The 26,858-nt window shown below is 41.2% G+C and overlaps 1 protein-coding gene across 5 annotated transcripts in view; it reads left to right on the forward strand.

Moving 5' to 3' along the window:
- Palm2akap2 (PALM2 and AKAP2 fusion) overlaps positions 1 to 26,858 on the forward strand; it is a 428,099-nt gene that overhangs the window by 177,633 nt on the left and 223,608 nt on the right. For all 5 annotated transcript variants that reach the window (XM_070011387.1, XM_070011397.1, XM_070011404.1 and 2 more), the window contains exons 3-4: positions 9,462 to 9,542; positions 16,851 to 16,981. In XM_070011387.1, the coding sequence (XP_069867488.1) occupies positions 9,462 to 9,542; positions 16,851 to 16,981 (212 nt within the window). The remainder of the gene's footprint in view (positions 1 to 9,461; positions 9,543 to 16,850; positions 16,982 to 26,858) is intronic.

Consider the following 26,858-nt stretch of genomic DNA (forward strand, 5'->3'; position numbering starts at 1 on the left):
AGTCATTGGCTTCTCTGTGCCTCAGTGTCCTCATTAGTACAGTGGGGGTCATAAAAGCCACTAAGGTTGTGATTAGTATGTAATGCATTCGGCCTGTGCCTGGCTCTTACATCTCACAAACCCCAAGGTTATTATTAGGATCCCATTGCCTAGCAGTGATGGTCACACATAGCAACTCAAATCACATTGCTGGTGTCAAAACCTTAGACATTTCCATGTTTTTGTGTTTGTGCATGTATGTGAAAATGTGAGTGTATATATATACACGTGTGTGTGTGTGTGTGTGTGTGTGTGTGTGTGTGTGTGTGTGTGTGTGTGTGTAATGCTGGAGATTAAGGCCAGAACCTTTTATATCTAGGCAAGCATTTTATCACTGAGCCATATCCCTAGGCTTCATGTATCTCTTTCCAATCTTTTTCATGCTTACCTGCCTCCCTTCCTCCCTCCCTCCCTCCTTTCCTTCTTTTCTTCCTTCCTTCCTTCCTTCCTTCCTTTGTTCTTCCCTTCCTCCCTTCTTCCCCCTCTCCCTTCCTTCCTTCTTTCCTTTTTCCCTCCCTCCCTCCCTCCCTCCATCCCTCCCCTCCTTCCTTCCTTCCTTCCTTTTTCTCTCCCTCCCTCCCTCCCTCCCTCCCTTCTTTCCTTCCTTCCTTCCTTCCTTCCTTCCTTCCTTCCTTCCTTCCTTCCTTCCTTCCTCCTTCCTCCTTCCTCCTTCCTTCCTTTTCTGTTACTGTGTGGTACTAGGCACTATTGAAGTTTTTTTTGTAGTTTCTCAGTCACCATCTGGAAAGAAAATAGTATAGAATAACATAACTAAACCTGCTCTGACAAAGCACTGTCACTACTACACATCATGAAGTGATACCAGGCCTTTTCATTCACACAGGTAAAATATGGAACTGACCTGCCACTATAATACCAGAGGATGCAATAAAAAAGACATTAATGATACTTGAGTCTACTTTTCCAGTAGAGAGCTCCAAAGAATGATGCAACACAGCTCTGTAACAAAATGTAGTTTCTTAGATAGGACTTCCTTTCATTCACTGTATGTTTCAAAGTAGTCACTCTTTCCATGAATATCACCTAAAAACAGTGTTTTAAAGCCAGGAAACACACCCACAACCATTGCATAAAAGATGACCCAGTGTAGGCAATGATACCACAAATGAGCATAGCAATGCATGCCTGTAATTCTAATACTTGGAAGGCTAAGTTGGAAGGGTCATAAGCTTGAAGTTAATCTGGGCTTCATAGAAAAGTCCTTTCTCAAACAAAAGCAAAACAAAACAAAAATCATGAGATCATACCAGCCATATTCGTTACATTTTAATACACGAGGTTATCTATCTCATTTATTCTTCTATAGCATCATTTAAAATGACTTCATAAGGTTGCAAGTGTTCATGGTTTATTTCAGCAGGCACCCATAGCTGAATGCTTACCTCCCCTCTTTTCCTTCTTAAAAAGTAATACTGTAGGCATAAAGTTGAGTGAAAACATTGCTCACAACATAATGTTCCCGTGGAGCATAAGGGAATTTCTAGTTCAGCTGGCATGCATCCTCACACACAGTCCCACATTGTCCAGAAGGATGCTAGCACCACCCGCAAGGAATACAGAGCCATGTTCCCTCACTATACCCAACACTGGGCATTATACAGTATAGTTTTTCCAATCTTATTTCATATTTGCACTTGACCTAAAGCTGAACTCTGCTGGATCTGAACTCAGATCCTTGTTTTAACAGAACATTCTCATTGGGACTATAATCTTACTTGTTTCACATTAACTGAAGTCCTAAGATACTTTTCATCCATGAATCAGCACCTTTGCCTGACCCTGATAGAACACCAGCACGAAGATACTAGATAGAGCTCCTTCCTCTGCTCAGGGGACTCCATTTGACTTTGGTTGTGACCAAAGAGGAGAAAGGCAGGACAAGGAGAAAGGGCTCAGGACAAGCAGTCATCAGTGAAGGTCTGAACTAGAATACATGTTTTAATTTAGGCTTATATAAGAAAATATGCAAGGGCTCCTGAGGACAGCTTTGTCTTCTTTTGGCTTCCACTTACCTCTTAGAGGATGCTGAGGTTCAGGGTGAATAAGGAGGGGAACAGGGGGGCACTGTTTAATCTCAGCCTGATATAATAAATTTCCCATCATAGCCTATTTGTCACAGATGGCATATTTCATAAGGAAATTTCCTTATAATATCATAAAGGAATATGCAGCAACATGGAAGCATACAAAGAGAAGACTTGTCAGGACTCAAAATCCTCTCATTTAGATATAAACTCTGACATAGACTCTTTTACTATTTAGCATTTACATAGAACCTGAACTACAGTGCTATCACTTCCTTATATGCATGTGTGTGCACATGTACTTTATTTTTTATAAAAGGGCACTGGTGGGCTGAGAAGGTGGCTCAGTGGTAGAGCGCTTGCCTTGCATGCCTGACGCCCTGGGTTCGATTCCTCAACACCACATAAGCAAAAAGAAAAAAGCCAGAAGTGGCACTGTGGCTCAAGTGGTAGAGCGCTAGCCTTGAGCTGAAGAGCTGCGGGACAAAGCCCAGGCCCAGAGTTCAGGCCCCACGACCGGACCCCCCCCCAAAAAAAAGGGCACTTGTAGGCTTGAGATGTAGCTCAGAGGTAGAGCTCTTGCCTAGTATGTATGAGTCCCTGGGTTTGATCCCCAGCACCACAAAAGAGAAAAACAAAAATGTCATGAAGTTCACCAGGCGATTTGTCTATAGCCAATTTTTAAAAGTTTTTTTTTCACTGATAGTGTTTAGTTTATTATTTTTAATTCACCCATTTATCAAAAAAAAAATACCAATTCAGGCCCATCTATGGTAGGACAGTTTATAGACATGAGTGTTCAGCCATGAATGAGATACGGCCCCTGCTCTCTGGAGTGTGCACTTTGTTGATGGGAACAGGCAATGAACAAATAAGACATAGAGGAGAAAATTTTAGGTGGAGATGAGTTCTATAAAGAAAATAAAACAATGGTATACGGGGATGGAGAAGAGAAGGCAATTGACAATCGTTTGCTCAGAAAGGCCTCCCTAGGAAGGGGACAGAAAGTCAGCTACATGACAATACCAGGAGTTAAAGAAACAGCAGTGTACAGACACTAGAGTTGAGACAGGCATGTGGCATTAAAGAAATGGAACAAGAAAGGTCAGTATGGCCTGCGTGGGGAGTGAAGAAGGGGACAGTGAACAAGATAAGCTGCAAGAGAATGGTGGGTCTTGATCATGGGCTTGATTTGACTTATTCCAAATGGAAAAGGGAGGCATAGAGTGATTTATACTATGATAACTTATTCAACTAACCATTTGGTATTAATTTTGGGTTTGGGGGGTATGGTTGTTGAGTGTATTCCTATGTTGAATATTCTTTTACGTAATTCATTGATTATTCTGAAAGTAATCTCCAAATAAATTATTTGATCAGGTCAACAAAACCTTCGGAAATAGTCTTCTAGAAAGGCAGCTCTTACTTATAATTTTATCAGAGATTGAAGGGAGGGTCTTTTATACCTACTTGTTCTGCCAAATATTTCATAATGGGAAAATGAAAATGGCATCTTGGCGCTTACTTTGTATTTCTCTGTTAAAAACATTGAAGTGGCCCTATTATAAATCATATTGTGACTTCAGGGCTCTTTATTTACTAAAGATCCTAGCCCTTTGACAAATATTTTTCCCATAGTTATCACTTGTCTTTGATTATTACATTTTGTTAGCACCATAAAAATCAAAGTTTCAAATTTTAGGTAACAAAGTATATTCATTTTGTACCTCATAGATTTCTCTCTGTGCTTTTCAAAATAAACCTTTCTTATCTTAAAGCCAGATAGTCACTATATTTTCTCATGGTTTTATTTTTAAATTGCCAGAGTTCCTCTAGATGGATTTGGATGGACATTTTTGGCAGATGGAAATTTATTTTATACTATGAAAGACAACAGCTTGTCTATGCAGGCATTCTAACATTAAGAGTACAATAAAGAAAGATACAGATCTGATGATGACTCTGGAAATGGAATCAACTTCTGTTCTTAAAGTTGTCGTAAACTTAAGACTTCTGTTCATAAAGTAACAAATCATTTTTAACATAAATTATCTTTTTAACCTAAGAGTCAGAACAAGAGACTGTGATAAGAATACATTATCCATGGGGGGTAGGAGATGGGAAAGGGTGGGAAGGGGAAACAAAGGAGGAGGCAGCAATGCTTGATAAGAAATGTACTCATTACCTTGCTCATGTAATTGTAACCCCTCTGTACAGTATTTTTACAATAAAAAAAAGAATACATTATCCAAGTTTATTTTGAGAGCATTGCAGTTATATATTTTTCAGGTTTATATTTTCTTTTAAGACCCCCATTGGGCCATAAAGATAGTGCTAACAAGGTTAAAAACTGTCACAACTTATCAATTGATTGTGTTTCTCTTTTTTTTTTTTTTGGTTGGTTGTAAGGCTTGAACTCAGCCCCTGAGTGATTCCAGTGCCCTCTGTATATACATTTTTCTAATTTGGAGGGGAAGGGAAATAACAAAATGCTGAAATAAGGATACAGGTTGACCCATTGTGACAATGAGATGTACAAGACACTATGTTGAAAACGAACTTTACAACTTGGAGGGGGAGAGGAACTGGGGATGGGGAGGGAAAATAGGGATGGTAGGGGGAAAACAAAGGATAGGATAACAATGCTCAATAGGAAATATACATATTATTCATGTAACTGTTACCCCTCTGTACAGCATCTTAATAATAAAAATATATCAATTTTTTTTAAACACAGAGAAAATGTTTTTAGGGAAGGTAATTTGTCACTCTTAAAGCTTAACAGTTCTATTTGAAACCTACTCCTGTTAATGGAGTCACAAAAGTATGTCTAAGATGGATGTAGAGGAGCTTTCAGACATCTCTGTTCATAATAACAAGCAAAACACTTGGAGCCTACTAAGTAATCAATCCGCCACTGAGTACCAAGATAAATTAAGGTGTATCTGGACTCCATGTGCTGGGGAAGGAAATTCCCTCAGGCGCATCACTCTAAGCAGAGACAGCCAACTATAAAGATAGGTCTTTTAAAAGATCTTGCGTTTGCGTGTTACTCTGTTCATTTTACTTCCTGGTGGGAAGCAACAGAAATTTTTGCCTAAAGGAACAAAGCTAACAAGAATGAGGAGATCCAAAAGCTCCTTTTGTTTTGGGGGTACATTTTTTTACTATGTGCATTTAACGCTTTTATTTGCATGTCTCAATTCTAACTGTGTTGATCAAGGTAGGGATAGATTATGATTTATATGTAGGTACACGTATATTGTACTTTTCTGTACTAAAAAATGATGCGTCAGCAATATTCCACAGGTGTTGGCATCTAAGAAACAAACAGATGATTGGCAAAAGTAAGAAAATATGTTTATGATGTTTATGGCTCAGTGTGGAATTTTGCTAGTTGGTGGGAGTTTGTATTCCTTTTGTGTGTGTGTGTAGAGGCTACACCACTGTGTTCTCTTTCTGCTGCTGGACACACTTTTGTGTCGTAGCTTCTCTGCTGTCCCATGGCCTCTCTGCTGTCCCATGGGCTGCAGCTCTGAGATCAGCACCACCTCTGGTGAGACCCCCAGTATCATGTGCTTCCCTACTCAGGTCCATCCTCTTTGCCTCACATATCTCCCTGAGACGGCTCACAGAGCTCTCTATCTGTATTCTTCCTCACATCTGACTTTAGGGAGGTGTAGTGGAATACTCACATCACCCAAATCTGGAGAGTCTCCTGTATTCTAGGTTATTTGGCCTCCTTCCCAGCTGCTACCTGTCTGCAACAAAACCTTCTCATAGGAGAGAAATATATAGGAGAGAAATACTTTGTTCTCTTTTTTAAAATAAGTTTTTTATTTTGAAAATACTGTACAGAGGGGTTACAGTTACATGAGCAAGGTAATGAGTACATTTCTTATCAAGCATTGTTGTCTCCTCCTTTGTTTTTCCCTACTATCCCTTCCTTCCCACCTCTACAACTAGAGATCGTTTGACCCTAGAAATGTCTCCTACAGAGATTAAGTAAATGAATATAGTGCACTTCGCTAGGTATTGTTGAAGTTTCTAGCATAGCTATGACCCTGTTTTTGTTTGAAAGTGGAGTGGGAAATGCTCAAAATTTTGTCACAGGCCTCCTATTTCAGGAAGGAAGGATTTGACACCAGAATGTCTTGCTCATGGTAAAGTGTTCTTAAGGTCTTTCAACTTCTTAAGTCCTAACTCTGGCCACTTCACATACCACTAAATTTTATTTGTATTCTTCAGTGAAGTGGAGAAAATAACAGGTACATACCTCAAAAATGTTCTAAGGATTAAGTGAAAATGGAAAGGAAGTTTTTATAATGATTCCTGACACATTAATAACTTTTGTTGCTATTATTATTATAGTTGCCCCTTAGTATTCAAGAGGGAGTGATTCCAAGATCTCCTGGATACCAAAATCTACAGATGCTCAAGTCCCTGGTATAAATAGCAGTATTATTTGCATATAACCTACACACATTCTCCCTGACTCCTTTAATTTGTCTCTAAATTACTCTTAAAAATTAGCTTGAAGTACTTACACAAAGGGGTTCCAGTTCAACATGTCAGCTTGAGTACAATGCTTCTTGTCAATGTTCTAGATTATTTTTAATGCCTAATTCAATATAAATGTTACATAAGTAGTTACTACACTATACCATCCTGAATACAGGCACACATTTTTTCCCAAATATTCTCTAGTTTCTTGGACATGCGGATAGAGAACACAAAGACACAGAAAGCCAGTTGTGTTAGCACTGTGGCTTTTACTGCCATTGTCATTATGTAGTTTAAGCCACCACACCTGGTTATGAGCTCATATAACTTAAAGCATGCAATATGTAAGGAAAAACTTCATTATATCATGAATGGTGTTGCACCGATCTGAATAGCAGTGGTACAAGCACATGGCCAGAAATACAGCACTACATAAAATCAAGCTTCTGTTACGCTGGGCAGGGCAGCCAGGAGTCTGCATTGTTGTGTTCACCAGGATTTGCCTGTTGTGTTGTAAAATGTCATGATGTCTTGCCTAACAAGTTTCTCCCTCCATTTGTAAGTAAAGAAAATGATCCCATTCTGTGCATTGGGAACAGAGCTACCATAGTAAGGGCAGACTTTTGCATTCTTTTTTTCCTGCATTTCAAATTATTATAAAGGTGATATACAGAGGGGTTACAGTTCCATAAAATCAGATGAAGAGACATTTCTTCATTTCTTTTTGAGAAATGTCACCCTTCCTTTATCCTCTCCCAGCTTTTCTCTCCTGTCCCCACCTACCACAGTTTATAGTTCATTTTCAATAGTGTCTACTAAGTACCAGGCCTTTGCATTCTTATGAACAACATTTCTATGATGAAGTTGAAGAGAAATATGAAAGCACATTCTAAAAGGAAGTAAAAGGGAAATACATCCCTTCTAAACCAGTCCCTGGGTATTAGGTAGAAGTAAACAGATGCCTTGAAGAATAATAGTAAAGCTGGGGGGGGGGAGGAGAAGGATTGGGATTGGAGGGGTGGGGGGAGGCTGGGAAGGGATGTGAAGGGTAAACAAAGGAGGAGGCTGCAATGCTTGGTAAGAAATGTACGCATTATCCTGCCCATGTAATTGTAACTCCTCTTTACAGTATGTTCACAAATAAAATAAAATTTTTAAAAAAGAATAATAGTAAAAAAGCAATTGAGTGCTTCCTGTGTGCCAGGCATTGTTCTGAGCCCTTAGGATGTGTCATCTCATTTAAAAACTCATCCCAATCATATTTATAGAGATTGAAAGTATTTCACAAGACAGGTGCTGGTGGCTCAGTGCCTCTAATACTAGCCTATGCAGGAGTCTGAGGTTCAAAGCCATCATGGGCAGAAAAGTCCATGAGAGCCTAATCTTTAATTAACTAGCAAAAGTTGAAGCTGAGGTATGGTTCTAGTGGTTAGACTGCCAGCCTTTAGTAAAAAAGCCAAGCAAGAATGGGAGGCCCTAAGTTTCAGCCCCAGTGTCTCCTCCTCCATATACACACACACACACACACACACACACACACACACACACACACACACACACACACACACACACACACACACACACACACACACACACACACACACACACACACACACACACACACACACATTTTATGCAGAAGAGTGAGACTCGGAAGTCTAAAAGATCTTACCAGATGGCACACCTGTAGCAGGTGGTAGGGCTAGGAGTTAGAAGCAGGTAGACAGATTTTAGATTCGGTGTTCACCAAGCTTTACAGAGCCTTACCCACATGAAATGCTTTCCCCCAAAGCATTTTTTAAGCAGAGGAGGCAGGGTGGACATGGGGGGAGGGGCAGAGCTTGAGCTCAGGCCTGGGTCCTGTCCTTTAGCTTTTTCACCCAAGACTAGCACTCTACCACTTGAGTCAGCTCCACTTTGGGCTTTTGGGTTGTTAATTGGAGATAAGAGTTTGACAGATTTTCTGCCCGGGCTAGCTTTGAGCTGTACCTCCTGAGTAGCTAGGATTACAGGTACAAGCCACTGATATCTGGCCCCAGGGCTCTTTTTTTTTAATCAGTCATGGGGCTTGAATTCAGGACCTGGGTGCTGTCTCTGAGCTCCTTTTGCTCAAGGCCAGCACTCTGCCACTTTGAGCCACAGTGCCACTTCTGGTTTCCTGGTGGTAAACTGGAGATAAGAGTCTCTCAGACTTTCCTGCCCCAGCTGGCTTTGAACTGCCATCCTCAGATCTCAACTTCCCACATAGCTTTTTTTTTCTTAAGCAAAGACCACTCCTCTTATTTCTATTGTTTAGTATCTAGAACTAGATGATTTGCCCTACTGAATTTGAAATTACATCATATTATCTATATATAGATATGTGTGATTTTGATAAAATGTAGAATTCCTAACACACACACACAGTTTTATTCTATCCCATTTTCAATTTGCAACCATCTCTGTCTTTTGGATTGAGACATTTTTATTCTTTGTCTCCAAATTAATACTGCATAGCACAAGGCTGTGTGTGTGTGTGTGTGTGTGTGTGTGTGTGTGTGTGTGTGTGTGGTGTGTGTGTGTGTGTGTGTGTGTGTGTGTGTGTGTGTGTGTGTGTGTGTGCGCGCGCGCCTGCCGCCTTTTCTTCTGGATTAAATGTTGCAGCCCGGCTGAGTGAGGAGACTTTCTCCCACTCGTCAAGCCCACTGCAGACATGTTAGAATCCCGCTGCTTGCTCCACGCCCAGCAACAGTGGGGCAGGTGATGCTGCGTGTATGGCCAGCCTTCTCTGGAAGTGTCTGCACAGATGTGAGCTGCTTCTCCTGCTCCCTGCCTTCACATTCCCAGAGCCAACACCCACCCACTCTGACAGCCTTTCTCTCTTTTCTTTTCAAGGAAAAAAGAAAGAGACAGACAGAAATAGAAGGCAAGCGACAACAGCTTGACGAGCAGGTACTGCTGCTCCAGCATTCCAAGGTAAGACGCTGCTCCCATGATGCCATGAACCCACTACCATGATTAACCATGCAGATCACACCCTGGAGAGCCGGGCAGAGCCTGCCCTGCTGCGAAGACGCTGCGCCCGATTGAACCCGCTAGTTCATTCAATCAGGAAACCAGCGCTGAGCTTTTCTGGTGGATTTCTCAGATTCCAGGCATCCTGACAGCGTTCTGATTTCTGCAAGCATGAGATGACAGTGTGCATGTGGATGGGTATGGGCTGGGGTGTGCGGTGAAATGTGGTAATTATATATAGAAACCGACTGAGACTACGCCCAGTGGCCCGGGCTGTTTTCTCTGGGTACTAAAAGATGCACTTCACATAATGTACTTTTTAACAGTGAAAACTATTAGTATCATTGTTGATGTGTGGAGAAAAGGGAGAGAAAAGCAGCATGATCTGATAAAAGAATAACACTACGTATTACCAATCATCTTTTTTTTTTTTCCTACTTCAGCTATTTTAGTGTTCTGTTAGAACAAGCAGTTTGGTCAAAGATGGCTTTTAAATGATTTGATTTGCTGGAGTCTCCATTGTGCCATAAGAAAAACATAGATCTCTGAGTTTTTCCCCCTTTAAACAGAATGCACTTAAGCATTGTAATTGATTAGAGCCCAAGAGAAAGCTCTGTCATTGTCAAGAGGACTCTAGTAGTGGCTGAGTGTTGCTTTCTGCATGTTGAGAGAGTAATGTGACCATGTTCCATGGCCACCTGGGAATCGCTGCTCACCTTTGACTGCCCCTGGGCTTCTTTTAAAAAAAAGGAAATGTGCTGTCCACATCAAGTTACTGTGACCCTGCATGTCTGCAATTGATTGGCTCTCAGGGCAGGTTGGGAAGGTAGTGCTGATTCTCAGGATAGTGATTCTCAGGTATGAATGATTTGGATTCTTTTAAACTAGGTGAGACCTGTATGGTCTCATTTCCTATTCTTATCTAGAAAATCAGGTTATGCTGAGCAAATCCTCAAACAAATGTGAATCCTGAGCAAATTAGCTCATGATGATAAAGAACACCATGACCTATATCTGCTCAGCATGCCTATCAGTTTACCCTGCACTTTAACCTGGGAAATGTTTTTAAAAGGGGGAAAAAATAGTGTGATACTGAGACGATTCTTTATTTCTTTGTATTTACATATATCCCTTTACAGATTTTTCAAACTCTTCTTTGTAGGAGGCTGCATTATTGTCCATATGTCGTTACTCTTTTCCTGACAACATTCCTGAAGGAGGATTGCAACTAAAATTAGTAACCTCTGCTTTCAGAGTGGGCCTTAAAAACACTAACAGAATCGAGTGAATCACTCAAGCTCAATCGGGACAGGCTTTAGACAGCAACACATTAAAACCTCAGTGAATTCGTGGTGGAAGGATGATGTTTTTAATAAGAGAAATGAACAAGAAAGAGAGTCCCTCCTTAACCTCTCTGTAGCTCTTAGCTTTTATGTTCCTTGGATCCCAAGTCAGACAGTTGAACATATGTCAGAAGACTAAGTCCATCTTGTCCTACTTTTCATCATTCTGGATTCCAAATAAGATAGTAGAGACACATTTGCTGCTGCTGTTTGCATTCTGTTCTGTTCATATGCCATCTATCCTGGTGTGTGTGTGTGTGTGTGTGTATGTGTGTGTGTGTGTGTGATTAAATCAGGGCTTAACTAGGACCTGAACTCTGTCATTTAGCTTTTTTGCTCAAGGCTGGCACTCATCTACTTCCCAGTCCCACAGATCTGCTTCCATTTTTTTTTATATAGTTAATTGGAGATAAGAATCTCTTGGACTTCCTTGCCTGGGCTGGCTTTGAATCACTGTCCTCAGGTTTTTGTTTGTTTGTTGTTTGTTTTTTGTCGGTCATGTGGCCTGAACTCTGGGACTGGGCGCTGTCCCTCAGCTCTTCAGCTCAAGGCTAGCGCCCTACCACTTGAACCACAGCACCACTCCCGGCTTTTTCTGCTTATGTGGTGCTGAGAAATCAAACCCAGGGCCTCATGCATGTGAGGCAAGCACTCTACCACTGAGCCAACTTCCCAGCCCTAGGTTTTAGACTCTTAGATAGCTAGGTTTACAGGTGGGATTCAACAGTGACCAGACTATCAACTCTCTTGTCATCTATCAATCCTTCTATCCATCCATCCATCTCATTAGCAGAAACAAAAGTAAAAATGACTTCGTTTTGCATGCAGAAACAATGAAGTTCTGTATGGATTTAGCAACAAGGGAAAGAAGTTGTGCTCTCCACACTTGGCTATGTAAAGATATACCCAACACTTTCACCAAGGTCATTTTGCTATAATTGTGTGAGGAAGACTGGAAGGAATTATAATTTAGTAAGTGGAGACCAAAGCATTGTATTTTCCTCTCTCAGAGAAAGGCTTGTGTGGAAAGAATGAGGCTGAAGTGTTGGTCTTTAACATGAACAGGAATGCTGAAAGGCTGCAAAGGTAGCAGTGTGTTATCTGGTACCACCTGGAGAAAGACACATATACCCCTTGCCAAGTTCTGGGAGGTAGAATCAGTGGGGGGGGGGGGGGCAGGAGAATCATTGAGCCTCCCTTAGACTCAGGAGAAACTTTGCTCATGATTCTGCCTCTTTTTGTTCTGAGTCCATCATCCCCCTTATTTCCATATAAGGAAGAGAGTATGTAATTGAGGGCTATGATCAGTCAGGCACCACTTGTTGACTACGCTGGCCTCATGTGAGTCTTCCTCCTTGGGATCATTCAGTTTCCAGCTTAGTGGCCTCCCACCTAGGTGTGAGTACATTCATCAAGATTGTGTGCTTTCTCCACTGTGAGCTTCAGAGGACAGCTGTCAGCTTCCCCCTTGTAGCATAGCTGCTTTGCCATCCTCAGTAACAGTCACTGTTTTTAAATTTTTTATGATACCCAACGTGGGTCAGGTACTTTAATAGAAACTCTTAATGATAACCACAAGCTACCTGATCTTCTCCCAGGAAACAAATTTCCGGAGATGAGAGCCAAGGAGAGTGCAGGTGAGGGAGCCCAGGATGAACCCTATGGCTAACTGTTCAGGCAGACGCTGGCTCTTCCCAGGGCACCATTCTCTTGAAACAAAGCATAAGCTTTTGATTAATTTGTCTGGGAAGATGCCACCATCCCTGTCCCTCTTTCTCTCAGTAGACTTGCATGAACTCCAGATAATTTAGCACACATGGAGACAGGTCACTGGGATGATGGAAGGCATCCGAAGTAGGAAATGTTAGAAAATGTGTCCGTAATTGGTATTTATTTCACTAATTTACAAGATCCTGGATGCTCTTGAAGAAAACCAATGTTCTCAGTGTAAAAATAAATGGGAAGATATTAGAGTTAAGTTTCATATTTATTAAGACATAATTCTCATATTCTCTGTGCAATTCCCAAATTGCATATCTATATTTTATATATCTTACATACTCAGTAACCTGGAGAGGTTTATTTCATGCAATGAGATATCAATTATTTAGACAGATTCACTAGTCTGTTGTCCTAGCAAATAAACAGAATGCAAGCCAATGGTTCTGGCATATGCATGCTTAATATTCTTGCTCATGGCTGTATGTAGTAATACACAGTAACTCCACTGATGAAATGTCATTGTATTGGAACTGCGAGCCAATTCTTCAATGCAATGAAAAGTTCAAGTATGAAATGTTGAAATACAAATTGCTATACCCCAGTGAGTTAGGAGGCCTTTAGCTATTCAAGTTCCTAGTTATAGTAAACTCAGATTTCCTTTTAGAAGATGCCTAGCTATATTTAGTAATTAAATAATGAAAAATTATACAAGTGGGACTAATAAACAACTTTGATAACCACATTGTTTTTGCTTATTATAAAAGGAAAGATGGTCATTACAAAAACTACACTTAAAATATGAGACCAGAAATAAAAGTACCAACTGATTCTTACCATCCAGAGATAGCCCCTGGATTCTGTACTCCTCTACTGTCTCCAGTAATGTTTATTTCTATAGTTTGGGGTATGTAGCCCAGTTCACAGGTCTCATAATCCTGTGGGAAAAAAATGAATTTGTATATATTTTTTATTCTTGGATTTCATCTCGCTTAGCATCATCTTATAAAAATGAATTTATATTAACATTGGTATCCAGATAACCTTTACTTATCCTTTATTTCTTTTTTTGTATGTGGACTCTTTTACATTCCCACACACAAAAACACAATTTTCACGAAATTATATCCAGCATTATTTCAGGTTGTGATTTCTGACTTTGAAGTCATTCTTGAATATTTCTCCTCTCTTATGTTTACCTGTAAAGCTTTGACCCATCTAGAATTTTATAAAGCATGATGTAGGAATATAAGTTTGTTTTTTTCTGTTTACCACTGTCTCCATATGATGTATTAATTCATTCTTCCCCTCCTTGAGTTCCATGTCATCTTTCTCACAAATATATTCACCCTTATACTCAAGTCTAATGTTCTGGATTCTTTTTATCCCATTAAGATGCTCATTCCTGAAACAGCACAAGTCTCATTTAATCTCCATAGCTTTTCAATATATTGCAATATTTCATAAGGCAGGAGCCATCATTCTTCTTTTGAAACATTGCCTTGGCTTCTTAGTCTGTGGGAATGATTATTTATTTTTATTGTTTTTACAGTAGGACTCATGATGATATGAATTTAAAAGGAATAAATCCCAGCCCAGGCTGAACTTAATATTCCCTTTGCCCCTTACTTGAAGGGCCAGAGATTTGTCTCTTTTATTGGCCTGTTCAAAGCCCCAGTACAGAGTCTGCCCTTGGTGTGGATTGCTGCATGGGTTCCTGGGGGACTGCCACATTTGTCAAGGTTTGTCTGACACAGTCAGCACTGTCACAATCCAACTGCCAATATCACATCTTCAATACCAATACTGCCTTTGAATTACTTATTTATGAACAGGGAGCCCTGACTAGAGTTTCTCCAAGCCCAAGCAACAAAAATGGTCTTATATTGGAAGGACCACAGTCTTTTCATTAGAGAGGACTGAAGGCAAAAAGATCACAGACTGATTTGTGACCCTGTGAAATATTCATTGTCATTTGCTGAATTTGTCCTTTGCCAAGGTCATTTGCTGAGTAGCCAGAAGGTCTCAGGAACCTTACTACAAAAATATCATTACAGTGTCCCTTACTATTTTGAACGTTTATCACTACTTTTAGACTTTTCTGTGTTATTAGTAAAAAGCCACTTTTCAATTTTTCAAATATTCAACAGTTAGGCACAATGCTACGGAAGGGAACTTTACCTCTTACCCCATTTCCCAACAGCCCTGAAAGCAGGGCTTGAGTGGAAAGCAACACTTCACTTTGCTGACAAGTCTTCAGTTGGCTTCTCTCTGTGTGAATCAAATCATGGAACAAATCTCAAAACCGAACCACAATCTTACCAGGGTGAAAGAGAAGAGAGGAAATGAGAAGGGGCACTGGGGAAGAGGAAGGAGGGAACAGGAATGAATGACTGAAAATAAAACATTATGATTGCTTCACCCCTGAGTTTAACCCATTTTCTTTTAGAAACTTGAATTTAGCCAGGTTCTAACTATCATCCCCACACAGACAGTGTGGGGATTACAGGTGAATGAGACTTGGGGTAAAAGGTAAAACCATAAAAGCACAAGAATGAATCACAGATGGATGTTTTTTATACTGAGAGGGTAAGGATTCCTTATCCAAGTCTGATACCAAGGGCAAAATTACAAAGTGAAAAGATTGCTAAGTAGGACTTTATAAAAATAACAAATGTGGATCATATTTTTTAAAAAAGAAAACAAAACTCACCTGCCATCCTGATTCATGTCCAGCTTTTCCACCCTGCCATACCCACCTGATTTATCATATATATATATATATATATATATATATATATATATATATATGTATATATATGCAGACATACATATGATCCTGTATGTACTTATATGTATATTTTTATTTTAGATCTAACATCCACATATGAGAGACAATGTGGGTTCTTTGTCCTGAGTCTGGCTTACTTTACTTACTATAATGCTTTAAAGGTCCATTGATTTTCCTTCCATTTACACAATTTCATTCTTCTTTATGACTGAATAACATTCCCTTGTGTATATATGTGACACTTCCAGGTCCATTCCCCAGTTGTAGGGCAGATGAGCTGTTTTCATAGCTTTCCTTAGAGGAGGAACATAGGGCATAATGCCTATGTGCCTCTGATCATATAAAATAATATTGATCAAAATGAATTCCAAGAAATGGAAACAACAGGTTTTTTTTCCCTTTGTTGTTGCTTTCTTTTCTTTTTGTCTTGTTTTTGGGAGGGTAATGGGGGGACACAGAAATGGAGGGACAATGGGTAAACAAATGCAGCAGTGGTAATCACTAGACACTATGTTGAAAGTGAACTATGCAACTTGTAGGTGGGAAAAAAATTTTAAAACACACAAAACAACCAAACAACTTGTGGGTAGGGACAGGAGGAAGCCACTGGGAGAGAGTGAGGGGAAGGGTAACACTGTCCAAAAAGAAATGTACCCATTACCTGACTTATGTAACCGTAATCCCTCTGTACATCACCTATATAATAACATTTTTTTTGTCAGTCATAGGGCTTGAACTCTGGGCCTGGCTGCTGCCCCTGAGCTCTTTAGCTCAAGCTAGCGCTCTACTACTTAAGCCACAGCACCACTTGTGGTTTTCTGGTGGTTAATTGGAGAGTCTCACAGACTTTCCTGCCAGTGCTGGCTTTAAATTGTGATCCTCAGTTCTCAGCCTCCTGAGTAGCTAGGATTACATGCGTGAGCCATGGGCACCTGACTATAATAACAAATTTTTTTAATCCAGAAAAAGAAAAAGAAAAGGCAAACACCAACAACTTCTTTCTGAGGGCCACATTTACCCAGATAGCCACTTGACTTGTTCCTTACTTCCTATGAGTCCCTGCTCAAATATCACCTTGCCCGTGAGGCCTTGTGGACCCTTCCTAGATAGAGCAACACCTTCCTTTATCACTCCCTCACTTCGCTTATCTATGTGCTGCACAAAAGATAATTATGTCAGGGCTAGAATTTGTTTTAGAGCCAGAATTTTGTTTGTAGGTTCTAAATAAACATGTGAATGAATTTTAAAAATATAGAAATAAATCTCTCTGGAGAGGCCGTAGAGTCTGGGCCAGAGGGAAGTAGTAAACTAAGTGAAGACAGAGATTCAGACAAAGCAGAGGAGCAGTAGAACAAAAGGCTCTAATGTAAACTGAAAGGGGTCATTTTGTCTGTCTGTCTTCCCTCATTTCCACAGTCCAAAGTGCTTCGGGAAAAATGGCTGCTGCAGGGAATGCCCGCAGGAACTGCCGAGGAAGAAGAAGCCAGGAGAAGGCAGTCTGAGGAGGATGAGTTCAGAGTCAAGCAACTGGAGGATAACATTCAGAGGTAAGTCATTTCCAGCCCTTGGACATCTTTGCTGTAGTGTGCCATGCAGTAACCACTCTTCTCCACTAGGGGTCCCTTTTCTCCATGCCGTCACCTTTTCCCCGGGCATTATATTATCTTCTAAACCAACATATACATGACTTGACGTTTCCATGTAACTCAGATTATTACTCAAGAGTACTCTTATTGCATTGGGTTGTAGTACAATACAGGGATGTATTCACGGGCCCCTCAGGTGGTGTGAGCCCCTTTTTTGAGTTCATATATCAGCTTTAGTCTTTTAACCTCTGGATCAGGATGTTAGCTGTTCCTGCCTCAGCCATGGGTGTTTGCAGATTTGCTACATGGGATCAGTTTGAAATGAGGAAACTAGCCAAGGGTCTTAGGATTGAAATGAAGAGTACATAGGGGCAGCCAGTAGTAGGTTTGCATGCCTGTGCTGAACAAATGACCCTTCAATGGTCTCCTTCCACTGCCCAGAGAGTGGTTTGCTTCCTCTTTGGTTCTCAACCATTTCTGACCATTTCGTTCTGGAAGACAAGTAACCTGCCTAGGGCTGCTGGCTGGCCAGGCTCATCCAGGAGCGAGAAACATAGGTTTGCACTTGAGAACTACAACTATCCAAGAGGTGGGACTGAGAGTATGCAGTACTGAGTGTAGATAACTTAGAACCAAGACTACCCCTTTCAACCCATTCCCCCAAATCCTGCCAGGTGTCCGGCCTCCCATGCTTCATCTCCTTGGAGGTGGATGGTGAAGATGAAAAGGTTTGTCCAGGGTAATAGAAACTGAGGCAACAGGAGAATAAAGCATTTGAGGGCAGCCTGGGAGACATAGTAACACCCTGTATCTAGAAAGAGGGAAAGAAAGCAAAGATCATTAGCTAAACTGCTACTCATCATTTATTCTCAAAATATATGAAAACTCGAGGTACCTTGGTGCCTCTGGTTGTGTCACTAAAGAACCAACCAGCTGCTTGAAACCCCAAAAGCATCCTTCACCCTGTGCCCATACTTGGATTAGGTCCTGATATCCTGAGAAAAGATGTTAGGATAGCTTGGGTAAACTTTGCTACTCTATAGCAAACAAATAAGATATTTGTAGGGGGCGGGGATTGTAGTCATATATGTATATATACATCATGTATATGCATGTGTTTATGCATATACTCTCAGAATATAAAAGTAAAGACCAAACTGTGGCAAGCCAGTTATAACATATACATACATGTATGAATGTATGTGCGTGCACGAGGAAGCTCTTATAAACAGAAGGCCAAAAGAAGATTTGGAAAACAGGATCCAGTTATTATTATGACCTTTTCTATTTGTCTTATGGTCTTCTAACCAAATTGGCTATTTCACCTCGGCTTGCGTACAGATATGTTATTATTATGGTCCAGGAGGTGATCATTGTTCCCTTAAAAGCTGAGCCATGACACCTAGAGGTTAGAGTCTTAAATGGAGACCCAGTTTGGGCTAAATTTATCACTAGAATGAAATGTGAGAGGTAGGAGGCTGGTTTATTCTGAAGACAAGAATGACCGTAGTCAGAAAAATAAAGTCCTTTTATCTTTGTGTGAAGAGGGTAAAGAGCACACGCCATGCATGTAGGCAGTCTCTTGGGCCTATTTAAGAGCTAGATACCCACTCAGGAAGGAAAGAAAAAGGGTCATGGTTAGGCTCAGACTCAGGGGATGTTTCTTCTGCTGCTGCCACGGTTCTACCAGGTGTTGGTCACCCGGGCACTGGGTGTGGGCTGGGAGTGAGTTGTGTTCCCTGGGCTGCTCTCTGTGAGCAGCGCTACCATGGGCACCCGCTCCTCCTCAGGTCCTTCTGAGGGAGGACCTCTTTCTCACCCTAGAAGTCAGTTTCTGCTTCTCTTGTGCTGCATCTTCTCTACTACAGGCTTAGTAACCCCTCTCCAAAATGCCTGGCATAGAATCCATATTTTGAGGGGACAGGGAATATTTGCCCATACATACTGAGATATCTTGGGGATGGAACCCATGTCTAAATACAAAACTTATGTTTCTTATACATATAGCCTGAAGGTGATTATTTTTTACTGTGCATGAAAGGTAATATGTGTGCCTTGAACCTACAGCAAGCAGGTGTAGAGTTTTCCACCTGGGGTGTCTGTTAGTGCTCATATAGCTTTGGGTCAAATTTTTCCAGATTTTAGATTTTTGGATTAGGCTTGCTCGGCGCTCACAGCATTTAGCTATTTTAGTCTCCATCCCAAGGGAAGAAAGGAGCTGTTCTCCCTCTTCCCATAAAGGACACTCAATCCCCTAATACCCTCCCTGTGGTCAGGAAGAGCTGAGCTTTCTCAGAGTACCAGTAGAACAGCTGTGGGACTCCTGACACACCCTGTAGGATAAAAATCCCTGGCTTTGGTTACATGACTCTGCTGGCTTCGGCTGCCCTCAGCTAAGTGGCTGGAAGCTGTAGGTTTGATGCATCTGCTCATCTTTTTCTCTGCCCTAACAAGCTAACAGACTGCTTTCTTTTCTCATTATGACAACAGCAGACAAGCAAGAGGACTGAGCAGAAAGGAGGCGGAAGCTCAGAACTGCCCATAAAGCCATTAACTAAATAAAGCAAGTCAGTGGTCAAGTTCACAGTCAAGAGGAGGAAATAGGCAGCCAACTTTTAGTGGGGAAAACATAGATCAGAGAGGGGGAAGGGGGAAGAAGGTAATATAGGCAAATAATTCAGTCTTCCAGAAGCATGATTATTGAAACAAAAACTGCAAGCATTAAGGAAAACTGACCAGCCTGAGACAAATAAAAGCACAAAACAGTGCGGAAGGAAAAGGAAGACAGTTAGAAGGGAATGTTAGTGACTCCCAAGACCATATTGCGAAGCTCATCTTTATATAATAGGACCCAGAAACCATGTGCAGATGGGATGCTGCAGAGCCACTAAATAAAGGAATTCCAAAGGAAGCTTTCTATATTTGAAGCAAAACATCAATCTGTACATTTTTTAACTTTCGGGCTCACTGGTCCAAGTCACGCCCTAGCAATATATTAGATTCTGCTAAAGAGGTACATAAACAGTTTTCAGAGTGTGAACTATATTATTAGGATAGACGTAACCTGAACTAACAGTAGTTTGGAGCAGTTAAAGGAAGAAGAAAGAGGAGAAGTCAACGGGAACAATTCCTACAAGACTGAGGGAAAGTTTTGAGTCATTTTGTTCAGAAAAAGAGATGGTGGTAGCAACCTAACATAAAATGTCAAGTGTAGCTAGAATTTAGGTTGTGTCTTAATTCTTTATGTCTAAAAATGATACAGACTTCAACTAAAGCATATACATTTGCATAGATCTGTTTCCCTAGACCTCTTTAAGAAGAAAGGACACAATCACTTTCTAATTCTAGAAGTCTTTATAGAGCAACTTGCTGTATAAGAAATTACAAGTTTATAGACATTTTGTCTTCCAAAATCTTACTTAAATATGATTAGAGGTGGTTTGGTGTGAAGAATTCTTGTCTTCCTTCTGGGACTGTTGTTCGTGTTGCTTAGATTTCCTAGAGCAGCCCAAGAAGGAAAGGAAAAAAGAGAGAGAAACTGTCACTAGAATATTAAATCTTGGACATTTTTGTCGCTTGGGATGCTTTAAAAAAAATGAGAATTTCCATGCCTTATTCTATAAATGTGGATTCATTGACCAAAATAAAGAGGTTTGGAATTTTTTGTGTGCTGATTAAAGAATGCTGTAAATGGAAAGAAAATAAAGCATAGATTGTAGATGAAATCCCATTTTAATAATTAACCCCTGCAAAAGGAGAGTGAGAAATAGTGTTGATAAGAATATGAGTAATAGATACAAGATCAAGGACAGCCCTGACGCTTGATTTCAGACCCATTCAGAGCCTTGCCTTTTGGTACTAAGAAATTAGAAAGTTTCTTCATAGTCCCCATAATGGAGACCAGTGGAGACCAGCTTCTACTGGTTAGAAGTAGCCTCCCTTACCAGGCTAAAACTGATACGGGAAAGCTGGCTACAATTTTTCTAAGTCTTCTGACTGAAATGAAAAGCATTACTGCCTTAAGTGATGACATTGAATTGGATGGAAAGGAAAGAGAGAATCTCATCACCACCACGTGGGTCAATGATCATTAATTTTGTGCATTCTTCTCTGCATAGTGTCAAGAATTTTATTTTGGCTTGCTGGAAATGAGGATCAGCATAGTTGAAAGCAAAATCTATTCATCAGTCTTTCTCTCTTTCCCTCTCATTCTTTCTCTCTGCTCTGCTAAGAAAGCCTTGTACGTTGTTTCTGGCTTGATCCCAGGGCCAGCCATCATCCATGTCATCCCGGGACCTCACAAAGCCTCACACTGATGCTCTTGGAGAGCAGGGAGTTAGAACCACATGACCCTTGTTTATCTCCTATCTTCTCCAGTCAAAAAAAAGGGGGGGGGTTGGGGGTTTGTTGCTTGCCTTGTGATTCTTTTCCACTTCAGATCCTCTTTGTCCTTTCATGTGTATTATTCAAGGGCTTAATATGTAATGTTCTTAACTTTTTTGTTTGGTGAGAAATATGGGGAAAATTTAGCCCCATACTTCACCTGTTCGAATTGTCATCTGTGATTATGAGAGATCCCACGGAGTGTTAAATGCAAATGCAATGAGCTGTCACAAAGCTAGGTATTCATTCCAGTTCCACTGACGATTTCCTCTGTGACCTTGAACAATCTCTCATGGTCACCAGTTCCCAAGTCCTTATTTCTTCAGTGGGATTGTCTCTTGGAATCTTCCAGTTTTGGTCATCTGAGTTTCTCTTAGTTTGAAAAGTTGGCCAAAGAGCTTTTCTCTGAACAAATGTATACCTCTACAGAGACATCGCAGTGGAGTTGTGGAAGGATGTGGTTTTGGTTCTCAGGAAACAAAAGATGCAATGTGTAAGTAGCTGATTAATCATAACAGAGATGATTCATTCACCGAAGCAGCTGTCAGTTCTAAAATATGTCACATCAAATATTCATTGAATAAAATATTGACGTTATAGTGTGCTAACCATAGAGGGCCAGGTAGCTTTTTAAAAAGACTAACAAAAACAAAACAAAACAGCAAGATATGAGTGAGCTGAGATGCTCACAGTGCTTCTGTTGATCTCTGGTGAAGAGTGGAATTCACTTAATTTTCTGTGTTATTAAGAGGCTCAAATCAGAAGACTGGAATCATCAGGTGTAAGCATGCATTACATTACATTACATTACATTATGGTAAGTGAGTTTTGCAACCAAGTAAAGAGCTATCATTTACCACTCTTAGAATACTCAGACCCTTACTTGGGATTCATTAACCATCCTTCCCCTTTACCCCATGCTTTTTGGAGCTGTTGGTCATGCTCAACATCTGCAACTACCCTTACTGTCCTGCTCCTCACTGACCCAAGTCAGCCCTGGCAGGTTAGTGGTAAGTGCACTGGAGACTTTTTACTGCTTAGTTTCCTTTTGGAGAGCAGTTGAAATTGCTGAGCACTATCTGTTTCTTCATGAAACACATTTTCTTGGTTTACTTGAAATCATGTTGTCCCTGGTCATCTCTCTTCTCTTTCTACATTTGAAATGTTGGATGTTTGAAGTTCTTTTCTTGGCACTCTTTGCTCCCATTTCTCACATTCTTTCTGAACGAAGTCATCTGTTCTCATGGCTTCTGAAATATAAACATTCTCTTATCCCGGTTTTTCCTCTCCAGCTTCCCGCATAGCCAGCTGTGCATCTTTGCCATTGCCGGGTGGATGTCTAACAGTTATTCCACACGTCAAATAACTACACTCAGGCCAGTCATGGTGGCATATGCCTAGTAAAATGCCAGTACTTGGGAGGCTAAGACAGGAGGATTACAAATTCAAGGACAGATTTGGCTATATGATGTGACTGACTAAAAAAAAAAAAGACAAAAAAAAAAGGAGAGTAAGGAAAGAAGGAAGGGAAGGAAAAAAGAGAAATGGAGAAAGGGAAGGGAAGAGGGAGAAAAGGGAGGAAGGAGGAAAGAGCTCAGGGCTGCGACTATAGCGCAGTGTAAAGCAGTTGTCTGTTATGAGTGAGGCCTTGTGTTCCTTTCTCTTTCTTTCTTTCTTTCTTTCTTTCTTTCTTTCTTTCTTTCTTTCTTTCTTTCTTTCTTTCCTTCCTTCCTTCCTTCCTTCCTTCCTTTCTTTCTTTTTTCTTTCTTTCTCTCTTTCTTTCTTCTGGTCCTAGAGCTAGAACGCAGGAGCTAACTTGAACTCAGGGCCTGGATGTCATTCATCCCTGAGCTTTTCTGCTCAAGGCCAGAACTCTACCACTTGAGCCACAGCTTCACTGCCAGCTTTTTCTTTTCTTTTCTTTTCTTTTTCTTTTCTCTCTCTTTCTGTCTTTCCTTCCTTCCTTCCTTCCTTCCTTCCTTCCTTCCTTCCTTTCTTTGTTTGTTTGTTTGTTTCTTTCTTTCTTTCTTTCTTTTTAATTGGAGATAAGAGACACATGGACTTTCTTGCCCGGGATGGCTTTGAACTGCAATCTTCAGATGTCAGCTGCCTGAGTTGCTAGGATTATAGGCATGAGGCTTCGATACCTGGTCCCTACCTAGATTTTTTTGAGGGGGTGGGGGAGGAGTCGGTCATGGGGCTTGAACTCAGGGCTTGAGCACTGTCCCTGAGCTCTTTTTGCTTAAGGCTACTGTTTTACCGCTTTGAGCCACAGCTCCACTTCTGGTTTTCTGGTAGTTAATGGGAGAAAAGAGTTTCACAGACTTCTGTGCCTCAGCTGACTTTGAACTTCAACCCTCAGATCTCAGCCTCCTGAGTAGTTGGAATTACAGGCATGAATCACCAGCACCTGGCTAGGTTTTTTTACATTAATACCTGATTAATACCTGAATCTTTGAAAAACTGATGGATTCAACCCTCTCCCCTCCAAAAACAAAAACAAAAACACCAAAAACCAAAATGTGCTACTGACTTCAGTTCAGTTAATTGAAAATGTTTTAGTGAACTGGAAGGAAATTCAGGCTCATGGAAAATGATCTGCAAAGACTGGGCTGGGATGTGAACTATCATTGAGATGGAGCCAATGTACACAAACATCATTAGATGAGGCCAGATTGGGAAATGAAGGTCCTTCTTGCACTTCATGAGTCCTTGGCCTCTTTCAGCCTCAAATGGGATCCCAGCCCTAAACTCTAGACTTCAGTTACCAGATGATGCCATTGTTAGGAGTTGGACTGGAGCTTAACTGGCAGTGTTAGCAGGTTGTCATGGAGGCTCTGTGCAGACAGAGCTCATTTGGTTCTTCCCAGCTCAGCCACCTGTTGTACGCAGCTGATGGGGCTCAGCTCTACTTGGAGGCTGGCATTCTCTCTGGAATGTTGGCTCTTGAGAAGGGAGAAGAGCATGAAAATGAGAGGACCATGAACAGTGGCTTGCTGCACTCATACAGACCTTCTTCAGAGAAATATTATTCCAGAGAAATAGTTCAGGCATGGTTGAACTGACCTGGGGCAGTCATCTTCTGCCTAGGCAAGGTCATCTTTTTGAAGGTAGGATAAACTCAGACCTGATGATGGAATTAGCTCTGGGCTCAGAATAGCAGACTATGACTACATGACGGAAGGTTCACATGCTGGGTGAACCAGAATTTATCCCAGAGGCTTTAAAGCACTATTAAGAGTTTCAAAGTTGCAATAAACTCAGGAGTGAAGTTAAAATCCTGGTTCAGGGCTACAATTGGAGCAAAAAGGAGAATGCACGCATAGACTGGAAATGAACTGGGTAAGTAGCCAGTTTAAATTGTTTGGCAGAGACGAAAAAGACAAATTACTCTTAGAAGATGAACAGGACAAAGAAAAATTAAAAAGACTACTCAGAAATCCCAAGTTAATGGTGTCTGAGTTGGACAAAGCATCTGGCAGAGGTATTTTGGGGTTCTAGAGGTGAAATTTCAACCTGGGAGCCATTCTAGGCCTGCTCAGTTGTGTCATCAACATTGTCATTGTCATTGTAAGCATCCTTGTTGTTGAAGTCTTCGTCCTTCTCCTCCTTCTCTCTCTTCTCCTCTTTCTCCTCATCTTTCTCTTCTTCTTTCTCCTCCTTCTCCTCTTCTTCCCCTCCTCCTCATCTCAGCATTATCTGTAGATTTGAATGGAGTTCTTCAATGGATTAAAGGTTTCTCTTCCCCTAAAGTTCCAATGGGCTCAGCTAGGTATTATAAGTGGTAAAGAGAATGTTTTTTCAAATAGAGACAGAACTTTGTCTGAATTTCAGCACCTCATTCACTACAGGGGCCTTTGGCAATTTGTTTAAGCTGTCTGCAAAGGAAGAGTCCATGATGTGTGTCTCATTTGGCTATCTGAAGCTTAATTTAGTTAATATATGCAAAGGGTTTACTGAATGCCTAGCACATAACAGGCTCCTGGCCTGCCAGTGTATCTTTGTCTCTCTTTTCTGTGTCGGAGAACTTGTCCAATGCATCCCATTCCTCTCTGGCCAGAGGATGAGCCTTCTTGGGAGAGATGTGATCTAAACATCAGCCATTTTTTCATTATAAAGCCAATTCAGCCAATCCTCTCTTAGTTTGCCATGCTGATTCCCTGACTGGCTGTACAGTAAAACACCAGTTTAATTCGATGAAGAAGCTGGATACCAAAGAGGCTATCGGTAGGTCACAGGAGCTAGGCTTCATTAGAAGTATTGTTCTTCGCAGTTCAGTCCTTATGAACTTACCTCACTCCTCAGACACTCCTCAACACTCAGAGTAGACACCCCACAACTAGATCACAGACCCTTCCTATACTTTGTACGCTCGGTCCTGGCTGGACATTGGAAATCCAAAGATGCTGGGGCTCATTCCTGCTCTGAGAGCCCCTTGACCACAGAGAAAGACACATACCCTTGCCCTGGTACAGTTGAGAGGAGAACATGGGAAGGTAGTGTGTGCATCACTGTGCAAGTCTCCACTCAGTTTCATAGATGCCCGGGTCTATTCGCTGGAAGTCCCTGTGTTGGTGCCAGGGTTATAGATAAGATGCCAGAAGTCCACATCTGCGTTAGCAGCCTGTAGACCCCACGAACCTCTTCTTGTGCCATACCGCTGAGGTATGAATGAAAGAGCAACATCTTAACCAAAGGGCCAAAGACTTGCCCATGCTGGGAAAATGTGCTGAGGCAGGAGGAAAGGCTAGGCAGGAGCACACCCTTTGACTTTCCAGAATAGCCACAAGCCTTGGGGAGGGAGGTGTGGACACAGCAGTCCTGTGACCGGCCTAGAGTAGGGGGAGCCATGCACACTGATAAGGCATTGAGATCACTGATTGAGTTGTTCATTCCTGGTAAGACACCCACTGTATAGCGCATCCCTGTAGAAGCTCAATTAACATAGTTCCTGTACTTTCAGCCTCTACATAATATGAGCTCAAACCTCTGGGGCTCTCAGCCAGTTTCTCTTGCAGATTTGACAAGTTGGGCTCATAGGCTCTATGACTCAACTGTAGATTTCTTTCTACACACACTAGGGGAGAACAATATGTGTACAAAATGTTCAGGGTTGCAGACACTGAAGTATGGATGTAATGAGCTTCTTTCCCCAAGTAACCACGTAGTACTGAATCCACAGTTAACAGTTTCACATAGGCACTTCCTAAATTCCTAAAGGTTTGTGGAATAATTCTGCCTACCACTAGATGGCCCCCTAAATGTGCCTAAGTCTCTCCCACATACAGGACTTTGAATCTGATTTTCTGGATGTAGTGCTCAAGCATCAAACCCAAGGCCTCACACATGCTAGGCAAGCACTCCACCACTGGGCCACGTTCTTGGCCCAGTTGGATTACTGTACACATATAGACACAAAACACTTGCACACAACCTTAACTTTTACTAAGTCATT

This window comes from Dipodomys merriami, unplaced genomic scaffold (assembly GCF_024711535.1).
Source record: "Dipodomys merriami isolate MVZ:Mamm:240054 unplaced genomic scaffold, mDipMer1.0.p SCAF_11, whole genome shotgun sequence".
NCBI lineage: Eukaryota > Metazoa > Chordata > Mammalia > Rodentia > Heteromyidae > Dipodomys > Dipodomys merriami.